The sequence below is a fragment of the Borostomias antarcticus genome (genome assembly GCF_949987555.1).
Source record: "Borostomias antarcticus genome assembly, chromosome: 23".
Lineage (NCBI taxonomy): Eukaryota > Metazoa > Chordata > Actinopteri > Stomiiformes > Stomiidae > Borostomias > Borostomias antarcticus.
In genome coordinates this window covers 5,582,217-5,593,115 of record NC_140256.1, presented here as the reverse complement: position 1 = coordinate 5,593,115, position 10,899 = coordinate 5,582,217, and the positions used below count along the sequence as shown (strand labels likewise).

At 47.5% G+C, this 10,899-nt stretch overlaps 1 protein-coding gene across 1 annotated transcript in view; it reads left to right on the top strand.

Moving 5' to 3' along the window:
- The first annotated feature begins 2,078 nt into the window (after positions 1 to 2,078).
- txnrd2.2 (thioredoxin reductase 2, tandem duplicate 2) overlaps positions 2,079 to 10,899 on the top strand; it is a 19,858-nt gene continuing 11,037 nt past the window's right edge. Inside the window, exons 1-11 of the mRNA XM_084456999.1 lie at positions 2,079 to 2,158; positions 2,493 to 2,558; positions 2,718 to 2,774; positions 2,910 to 3,054; positions 3,224 to 3,298; positions 3,818 to 3,896; positions 4,013 to 4,075; positions 4,437 to 4,507; positions 7,421 to 7,440; positions 8,492 to 8,583; positions 9,913 to 10,087. Coding sequence (XP_084313125.1) covers positions 2,080 to 2,158; positions 2,493 to 2,558; positions 2,718 to 2,774; positions 2,910 to 3,054; positions 3,224 to 3,298; positions 3,818 to 3,896; positions 4,013 to 4,075; positions 4,437 to 4,507; positions 7,421 to 7,440; positions 8,492 to 8,583; positions 9,913 to 10,087 — 922 coding nt within the window. The 5' untranslated portion in view covers position 2,079. The remainder of the gene's footprint in view (positions 2,159 to 2,492; positions 2,559 to 2,717; positions 2,775 to 2,909; positions 3,055 to 3,223; positions 3,299 to 3,817; positions 3,897 to 4,012; positions 4,076 to 4,436; positions 4,508 to 7,420; positions 7,441 to 8,491; positions 8,584 to 9,912; positions 10,088 to 10,899) is intronic.

Sequence of the window (10,899 nt, the reverse complement as noted above, 5' to 3'; positions counted from 1 at the left end):
CAAGACTAAATGTGCATCACATTGTACAAAGAATACAAGATCATTTTGACGACAATTTTTTTTTCTCCTATCTTTGCTTTAGGAGCAGTTTAAATGTAGACATGCAGATAGTTAATGCCGTTGTCTGAAAAGGGACTAGATGAGAACTAAACTACACCTGTGTTGAAAGGATTTGTTTGATATTTTTAACAGTCTCTGTTGCGATCTCCAAGTGGAGAGTCCACTATTGATCCCCCGTCGTACCCTCAACCCTCACCCGGGGTCTGAACCAGGGTGCGAGGGGTCTGAACCAGGGTGCGAGGGGTCCTCCCCCACAGCTTCACTCATACGTCAGCTAGGCCAGTGGCATGTGCCTGTGTTGAAGTCTGATTTTATTTGTGACGTGACTTTCTAAAGCTTGCATATTTTACACGGTGTTTACAAAGACGTATGTGATTAAAATAAATAATAAAACTTACATGTATGAACTTTACTTTTCAGAGAATAATATCCTAATGGGGCCCCAGCATCCCATCCTTTAGATGTCATCAGACGTGTGTTTTAATTGGACTATTGAACCCTTGCAATGAAGAACCATACATGTGCATTTGACTGTCTGTTCCTGGCTGCATTTTGCAGCACCACAACCAAAGGATCTGGTGTTGTACCTGTACACAACAGAGAGGAGGCCAGGGGATTGTTTTATGGATGTACACGTCACATGTACATTTGTAAAACAATACGTTGACTGTGCTGTGAAAGAGACCATGCAAGAGATGGACATAAACTGAATCAAGACATGCCTGTGTAGATATCACTGGTTCAAGACCTTCAAAATAAAGTAACTGTACTACTCGGTAGCAAATGTGTTTGTAACTATCATGTGCCTTAACCTTTTCCATGGTAGATGAAGATAACAATGTGTTTTATATAACTATCCTTCCTGTTTCTCCATCCCTTCTTCCTTGCTCCGTTTCCCTCTGTCCTCCACTATATTCGTTCTCCCCATCTCACACTCACGTTCACCCCCCCTGTCCTCAGTGTAGTCTAGGCTGTTGGTGGTTTTTGCCTTGTATTACATTGTATTATACATTTTAAAAGATAGACATTCAAAATGGTTTGGTTTCATAGAAGAGTAAGTTGTTAATGCTTTCGTAGCCAGCAGAAGCGATGCCACAGTGACAGAATGTATTATGTTAATTTTACTAATACCCAGAGGCAAGTATTACACTTGTTAAAATAACGGAAAAAATATTGGTTTGTAGAGTATAAATTTGGTGTGTTTTCAATAAATCATGCCTGGAAAGAACACGTGTTGTCTGTCTTATTTGTTTTGCTGCAGAATAGGCTACTGTGTGTGCATCAATTTAGACTATAGATGAATGTCTTTGATCAAAGTGCTTGATCCTCAAAAACCGACAGATGGCGTATTACACCACACACACACACACACACACACACACACACAAACGTGTCAGCCTTGACATTCAAGTTGAAAATAACTGATCGAATAAGGTCGTTATTCAGAGAGACGTGTGCGTCGCTGTCCAAACTCAGCGGTGCTGAAGTTCAATAGCCTAAAGTATTCATAGTTGACATTCCTACTGTCCCTTAATCTTTCCAAATTATTGACTTGAATTTAAAGAGGTTCGGTTTATAGGCTACATTAGGCTAGGCTATGTATTTATAAATATAACCATATGAAGTAGGCTACAGTAGTAGACTAATAGCCGTTTGTGGATTAGAGGCTACTTTGTGTATTATTATGCCTATATCACTATTTTCGCAGTGAAAGAGGCATATCTGACGGATCTATTGATCCTCGCTAATCATAATGTTGGGGCTGCCATTTATGCATCACATGATAATGTAACACTTGCAGCATTCTACGCGTTGCGGTGAATGTGTCCTTGTTCCGATGTAGACGTGTAGACCATAAAGTTGCCACACTAAGTTTTTTCTCCGTTTTTGCTTAGGCATACTTCCCACTGTGGTAAGGATGAAATTAGATTATAAGCATATCCTATATCTAGATTGGGTTTGTGATCAGGCAGATCGGCAGACACCAATGATCAGTGAAGGTCCTTTTGTAATAACAACATGGCAGCCTTCTGTCGAGGCAGGCACCGGTGGAAACGTACAACTGCTTGCTTTCAAATTCTAACAAGAAACTTGACAGGTATCGTGTTATAGTATGTTCGCTGCGGGCAAACATTGTTATATGACAAGAAAAAACATGAATCCAGTTTAGTCAATAGGCTGTACAGCCTCGTTGCAGCTGATATCGATAGCCCAGTTATGAAATCCACATCAATTATTACTAGCAGCCAGCTATACCAGCTATAAGAGCTAAATAACCTTGGACTTGTGTCGCCTATAGGTAGTTGGCTACATGAAGTAAGCTGATTTATAGTCATTTTAGCAAACGGACTAGCGATAGTCACTATAGTCTCAAATCTACAATAGCTCAGATGTGAATTTAACCCAGGTTAAATGTGTTGTTCTTCACCCAGGTAAATTTGACTATGACCTTGTTGTTATTGGTGGAGGTTCTGGAGGTCTGGCCTGCTCCAAAGAAGGTGAGTTTCTCCCCCAGATTCGCCATGGTTAGCTAACAGCTAAAGCAGACAGTTACGCCACTTATATGATGATCCTCTGTAGCCTATCCCTCTGTAATCTGTGTGAATCACGTCTGCTATAACCATTTGTTTTACCATTACCATACTTCATGTTTACAGCGGCTCAGTTGGGACAGAAAGTTGCTGTGTTGGATTATGTGGAGCCATCTGTCAGAGGTATGGACCCATGTCTTACTATCGAAGACTCAAGACACTTTCTCTCAGATTGAATGAGCTAGCTAGCTATATACAGTAGTAGCATATCATTAATATAAAAAATAATTTATGTTCATGCCATTGCCACCATTCCAGGTACTAAGTGGGGTCTTGGCGGCACATGTGTGAATGTGGGCTGCATTCCTAAGAAGTTAATGCACCAGGCTTCTCTGCTGGGAACAGCTGTGAAAGATGCCGAGAAGTATGGCTGGCAAATCCCAGGCCCCATCTCACATGATTGGTAATGACTTTCAAGATGGGAACAAAAGGCGAAAATATTATCCAATGTTTAGGGTTCAGGGACATGTTTTGTGAGGGAACAGCAGCCTCTAGTGGTCTTCTTGCTTAAGTTGAAGTACGTGTGTGTGTGTGTGTGTGTGTGTGTGTGTGTGTGTGTGTGTTCGTTCTAGGGCTACCATGGCCGAAGAGGTGCAGAACTATGTGAGATCCCTTAACTGGGGCCACCGTGTCCAGCTGCAGGACAAGTGAGTGACTCCCACCTCCAGTACACTTGAACGTTATAACCTCAGGGCCAGGGGACAGAGCCTTTGTGGGAAATTGACTACACTTTGTGTACCTTTTGCCATGACATCTTCCAGCTGAGTCAGTTTCTGACTTTAGGTACAGTATTCCCCTTAAGGGTTTGTTAACGATGCAAATGATGATGATAGATACTTGAACAACCCCCCACTAATTCTCTTAGGACAGAGGTTTACAGCACACAGAGTGATAAATTGTGCAGGATATCATGCTGAATGAACGGCCTGAGGGATAACAGGTGTTGTCGTGTCTGTATGTGTCCACACTCTTACCAGGCGTGTTTGTTGTGCAGCGGGGTGGCACATGTCTAAATCCAGCACCCAGCAACATTTTTAACCACCTACTTTGCGTTGCTCAACTTTACCCATCCTAGCCAAACGTTGTTTTTAATACCAGATCTTGAACGCACCCTGGGGTACATTAGATGTGGTGTTTGTGCTCCCCCCCCCCCCCCCCCCCCCCAGGAAAGTCAAGTATTTGAACATCAAAGGAAGGCTGATGGATGAGCACACAGTCAATGGGTTAACCAGAACAGGGAAGGAGGTAATATACAGTACAGCAACAATAAATGAGCAACAAGAAATATACTTTTTCCCATGAGTCTCATTCCGTTCAGTCTGCTGAACTTAATATGTCCCCTCCCCCGCCTCGGCCCACAGATGATTCTGACTGCCAAGAACATTGTGATTGCAACTGGTGGACGGCCAAAGTTCCCCACACATGTGAGTATTTACTCCTAGCCGTCTCTCTCTCCTTTTCTCTCTCTCTCTCTCCATCCTCCCTCCATTCCTTTCTCCTCTCTGTAGATTGTCCTTGCCCAGTAGACAGACCAGTGGGAGAGGAGTCATTCATTGATCCTCCCTGGGCTGGAAGCAGCGCAGCTGTTGATGAGGTCTCACCTGTGGTGAAAGATAAGCTCTGGCTCAGTGATGATAACCGCCTCTCAGAGTCGACAATCTTCCCTTCTAGTGTCCAGCTGAGCTGATGAGCGCCGCGCTGATGATGATTGTAACGATGACAATGTTGATACAAACATCAGTTATTTATGTTGTTGTTTTCATTGCGCCGCGCTCTGTTTTCTAGATCCCCGGAGCAATGGAGCACGGCATCAGCAGTGACGACATCTTCTGGCTGAAAGAGTCTCCCGGAAAAACGTTAGAAGCCTCCTTATTTGCACACACGCGCAGGCACGCACACACACCTACTGTAGCACGTAGCCTACAAAAGCATTCACAGGCTAACACTGTTATGTCATATCCATTGGCACAGACCCGGGCACCTGAACACTTAACATTCACATGCTGGCGCTAGCTTCGAGAGAGAGAGATGAGATTCATCACAGACATGTCTCCTCAGTGTTGCTGACACACTATCTTGTCACCTGATGACTCAGATTGGCAGTGTGTGTACTGATCTTTACCGAACAAACTCCTGACCCAGCCTTTGCAGTCCTGTCATCGCCTGTCTAATTGGCCTCTCCAAGACATTTCCGTTTCAGTTACAGGGTGTTGTTTGCGGTTCGGCTGGGCTGTACGGTCTTTCCACTCAGTGATGAGTAGCATGGAATGATGAGCGGAAATATTATTCTCTTGCTCAATGATACTAATATCAGGTGTGAATTATGATTGAGAGATCTTCCCTCAATCTATTTTCTTAACAAACACATTATCTAACATCATTCTTTAAGGTCGGTCATGTCATACAGTATTTACAGCTTTTTTTTTTCTTTTTTTTTCTTATACACTTGAGTAAGTCTGCTATTTAGATATCTCACCACTTGGTGGCAATATTAATTCATTTTCAGTCAGCCATGTCTCCGTGCTCACTCAAAGCTGTACTGTTTTCCATGCTCTGTACATGCCTGTCTAACCATCCATTCTTGAACTACTACAACAGTACCCAAATGTTTGAACCCACAACGTAACAGCATTGCATGGAACGCTGAATTATCCACTCAGGGACCACTTGAGTTCAGGAAGCCCTTTCATGTGGGGAGGGGGGGGGACTGTAAGTGTGGCCCCCTACCTGCCCCAAGGCTGCTGAGGGATAGCGTTAGCAGCACCAGCATTAGCTAGCGTTAGCAGCACCAGCATTAGCTAGCGTTAGCAGCATTAGCTAGCTTGTAGCTCTCCTCCTCTGTCTGTCCCTGGCTGGGAGGTGCTGTTGAATTGTTGTTGTTGTGCTGTGGAGCTGTCAGCTGTGCAGGTGGGGTGTGTGTGCGTGTGTGTGTGTGTTTGAGAGAGAGAGGCGGTTTGGGCTGACAGGCGGATGCAGGGAGGGCCAGAGGTGAGTGATGTGCGCCTAAGAGGCCTCCAGAGCACGCACGCACCTGAGAGAGAGAGAGAGAGAGAGGGAGAGAGAGAGAGCGAGAGAGACCCGGGGCCGCAGGCGGCCGTACCCGGGAGGTGTCTGCCATCGCTACGGCAACGAGAGAACTCACCGAGCGAGCGCCAGCTCTGACTAATGTTGTCCATCTGCAGGATGTGGTGCCACGCACGCAGCCGGCTAGACAACAACCAGCCTCAAGGACTCAAAAGTTCGTTTGGAACCGGTTCAAGTATTCTTCCCGTAGTTCTCTCCCCCGACTACCGTGGGTGGGAGCCATTTCAAAAAAGCCCATTATGTTATTCTGGGCTGTATCTCCAGACAGACACACAGGAGGACCCTGCTTTACACACTTATCACTGCCCTGGGATGAGGAGTTGCTCAAGGTCACCAGCAGTGCCCTAGTCCAGTCGCGGGGAAAGGAGTTAAAGGACTGATGAAGGATCAGTGTCCTCCTACTGGAACGTATCCAGTCCCCCTTCTAGACATTCGTATTACCATGAGCCGTCTCCCTCGTTGTTCCTCTCTCTCTCTCCGTGACCCCACACACATCTGGGCTCGGCGGGGCTCCCCTCCGCGGGGGAGGAGCGCCTCCGTCCTCCGACACCGGCCCGGATCATGGGAGAGCGCAGAGCGAGACACGGGCAGACAGCTCCGAGACGTCTCGTAACACGGCCTCCCGGACCCCGGAGAAAGGGGATGTCTCGGTGCTGAAAGTGAGGATTCAGGCTAAAGCTCCTCTCCTAATCCCTCCCTAAGCCACCTCTCAATGGGCACTAAGTGCAGCTGTGCCTTAGGTGGGCAGGGGGTTGCGGGGAGAGGGGAAGAGGAGCGCTCTTAGCGGTTAGCTTTTTAGCCTTTGGGGGGGGGGGGGGGGGGGGGGGCAGGCTCTCGGAGCTGTCAGGGCCCGGGCTGGAGAGCCCCGAGGAGGTGAGCAGGGCGAGGATGAGGTGTGTGTGTAGTGGGGGGTGGGGGGGGGGCTCCTCCATGCGGGTGACGGGCTTCACTCAGTGGGGTAATGTGCGGAACATGGCACACACCATCCGTAGGGATTAGCCTAAATGCTAGCAATTAGCTGTCCTGCCTGCACGGATCTCAGGGCTGGGATTAGAGCTGGGATTCACCTGGACCACACAGACACACGCGCGCCACACATTTTCATCTCTTGTATACCTCCTCCACCACCTACCTGTTCAGAGGTTCCTGCTATGTTCCATATGGCTCAGGTTTGAATGGGCTGACAAATGTCAAATTAATTTGTCCATTCAATAGAAAGTCAGACATACAGCACCCAAAAAGATAGATACGATAGATAAATACTTAATTCCCTGAGGGGAAATTCCTTTACATAAACAAACAAGCACAGTAAAAACAGTACGGCAAAGGCAGAAAAAGGGCAATTAAAAAGGCACAGTAAATAAATGCTATTTACAGTAGTACAGTACAGTAAGAACAATAAAACCAGAGTTTTTAAAATCTCAGCCGTACCAGTCAATTCAATTCAATCATCTTAATCGAATCAATCCGTGTGTCAGTAGAAGTCATTTCAGGTAACTGTCATGTCCAAGAAAAAGAAAGAAAAACATCTGAGCACCAAGACAATCTGTCTTAACCCATTCCAAGCTGGCTCAGGGCCATGGCACGCCGCCAGTCAGCAGTGCGATGGCAGTAGGTAGGAAGAAGACTGTTCAATGATCAATGGTGTTTCTCTCTCTCTCTCTCTCTCTCTCTCTGTTTTTCAGGCTTGTGGTGGGTGCCAGCTGTATCCTTCTGACTGCCAGACACTGTTCCAAGATATGACACATTATTGTACCACCGTGATGCCCACGTTGTTTATTTATTCTTCTGTAAATGAAGCTACATAGAATCAGAAGGGCCACCGAAGAGCGCACACCTCCACCCATGATGCATGCCGTCAGCGCTCAGTTGAATGTGTGAGTGGAGTGGGCTTTTCCAGTTAAGAGAAGGATGTCTGTCGATCTTGATATTTTGACAAACGTGAAAAATAATTTTGTGGATCCACTGAGCTCACACCGTGGTACTTGATAATGCATAACATAATAAAAAAAAGTTAAAAAAATAAATTAAAAAAAGGCCAAATGCTCTGATAATAATAATAATAGTAATAATAATAATTCATTTTATGTAGAGTATAAAGCACTTTTCGTGGAGACAATCTCAGTGCTGAATTGCGTTTAGCTGACGTTGCCTCCTTACCAAATGCGTTAGCTAATGTTAATGTTTCCTCAATTCCTGGACTTAGCTAAACTTAGCTTCTTTAAGCTATAACTTAGCTTCTGTAAGCTATAATTCAGCTTCTGTAGTAGAAGCAGCAGTAGTGGTAGTAGTGACACCGCAGTAGTAGTAGTTGGCCAGCGGTTGCCTACACCGTAGGCTGCTCAGTAGTGGGTAGCGGTCAGGATCTGCAGTCATTACTGCCCTCTGGTGGTCGGAAGTATTAATAACTCTTATCACTACACAGTTCACAATGTTAATGGTCTGCTCTGTGACACCAATCAGCTCCAAAATGTAATGGTTCTAATTTGGCCCAAGTTTCATGAAAATCAGTCTGGGGGGGTTTTGTGTTGCTGCTGACCAACAGATAAACAAACAGACATACTAACAGATAAACAAACAGACATACTAACAGATAAACAAACAGACATACTAACAGATAAACAAACAGACGTACTAACAGGCACAGCACCAAAAACATAACCTCATCCCCCGGACTTTGTCCTGGGCGGAGGTAAAGATAGTGTGACAGTGCCTGGATGCCAGGGCTCTGTTTTCCTGAACCTCCTGTGGTGAAGATGTGGCTCTAGAGTGCGCTGGATTCCTGACGGGCATCGGGCTGGACACCACTGTCATGGTCCGTAGCATCGCCCTCAGGGGCTTTGATCAGGTAACCACGCTCCTTATTGCTTATAGTACCATGACCACATTCCTTTTAGCTTTACTGATAGTGTATGATGACCGAATGCCACCGCTCTGTTTTTGTGGGTATTTCACGTCGTTTTACAGCCGACGAGAACATTTGTTCTTTTTAACAGCCGTCGACACGGTCGACACATACCTGTACCCAGTCTCATAACCCCAACAGCTGCAGTGGCCTGAGGATACACCTCAACACTATTCCCAGAACTGCCCCTCCATCTTAGGGATCTGTAGTCTTTTTACCCACAGCTCTCCAAAACTGCCCTTCCATCTGTAGTCTTTTACCCACATCTCTCCTCGGGCTGTGGTCCAGGTGAGTGAATCAAGCGACCTGGAAGTGAGCCCGTAGCCGAGGTCAGGGCCTGGGCTGTGGGCTGACAGGTGTCTGGCAGGTCCGGTGTGGAGGGACTCTCCCAGCCAGAGGGATTCAGGCCTTGTTAGCATTGAGTCCCATTCACACTGGTGAGCAGCGCTGCTGCTACAACCACGTAGACTCTCTCTCTCTGTCTGTCTGTCTGTCTCTCTCTCTCTCTGTCTGTGTCTCTCTCTGTGTCTCTCTCTGTCTCTGTCTGTCTGTCTCTCTCTCTCTCTGTCTGTGTCTCTCTCTGTGTCTCTCTCTGTCTCTGTCTGTCTCTCTCTCTCTCTCTCTCTCTCTGTCTCTCTGTCTGTGTCTCTCTGTCTGTGTCTCTGTCTGTCTGTCTGTCTCTCTCTTTCTCTCTCTGTCTGTGTCTCTGTCTGTCTGTCTGTCTCTCTCTTTCTCTCTCTGTCTGTGTCTCTGTCTCTCTCTGTCTGTGTCTCTCTCTGTCTATCTCTCTGTCTGTCTCTCTTTCCCTCTCTCTCTCTCTCTCTCTCTCTCTCTCTCTCTCTCTCTCTCTCTCTCTCTCTCTCTCTCTCTCTTTCTCTCAACCATCCATCCGTCCAGCTCCCAGCAGCTGGACTGACCGCCTGGACCCGCCTCAGAGGGATCTCTCGGGGGATGGAGTTTTGGCTGTAGGCCTGTACTGTAGCACTGCGGCTTAGCCTCTCCGTCTTTCCAGTTTTTGGAGCAGATCAGGTGTAACGTTTCCATTTGAGGTTTGCTTGGCTTCAGGGTTGTAGTACCCCATAGCTTCCAACTGTCAAGGAGCTTAAATTCACAAGGACTTTAATTGAATAGACCTGGCTGTGTGTGGATATAAAGGGCTATAATTTTGGTATGAGGCGTTCTCACGTTGAGGGAGGTTGTCATGTTGATGATGATGCTGTATCATATTGATGGTGATACTGTAACAAGGTGTTTAACCGTGTTTTTCTGCAGCAAATGGCCGGGCTGGTGACTGACTACATGCAGGCCTACGGGACCAAGTTCTCCTGGAGGTGTGTCCCCAAGAGGGTGGACAAGCTGGCCTCAGGGGCCCTGCAGGTCACCTGGACAGACACACAGACAGGACAGGACCAGCAGGACACCTTCCAAACCGTGCTGTGGGCCGTAGGTGCGTGTGTGTGCGTGTGTGTGTGCAGGCACTTCAGTCAGAGGCAGAGAAGAGTGTGTGAATATGCCTCTGCGTGTGTGGTGTGTGTGTGGTGTGTGTGGGGGGGGGTCCAGACTCCACACAAACTAGCTCATTCAAATGTTTTCAGAATGGCTATTTTGAGCACGTGGATCCCATTCCATTTACCGCGCGGCGGTCTTGACATCGCCAGATATCAGTTGAGCCGCCGGCTTCCTCCCCGGCCGTCGGTTTCATTGTCATCAACCGCAGAGCGCCGCGTCAGCAGATCCCCGAGGCATCGAGCCCCAAAAAACAAGGTAATAAAAAAATAAAAAAAGTGCGAGGGATGGAACCGCCCGGGGGGGGAAGAGTTAATCACCCAGCAGCCCGGGGGCAGGATGCACCCAGGCACAGGGTCACCACGTTCCCCCCTTTGTTCTCCGGCTCCGGGGCTTTCCTGCTCCCTCCGCGGAAACCGGGCCGGCCCGCGCATCTGTCCCCGCGTCTGCCCGTCCCTGTCCCCCTGTCCGCCACGTCACCAGACCTCCGCCCTCTCCCTCTCTCTCTCTCTGTCTCTCTCTGCTATCCATCTCCTCCTTATTTCTGCGTCTGTAGCGCCCCTGCCAGCAACAATAAAGGGAATATCCGCTCTCCCATTCCCGGTTTATTTGTGTTGAGTGGTTCCCAAAATCTGCGTTTCCCAAAATCTGACCGAGTCTTTTCCAGTCCCACGGCTGGGCGACCGGGCAGTGTCGGCGCTGTGTGTGTGTGTGCGTGCGTGCCCCTGTGTGTGTGTGTGTGTGTGTGCGTGC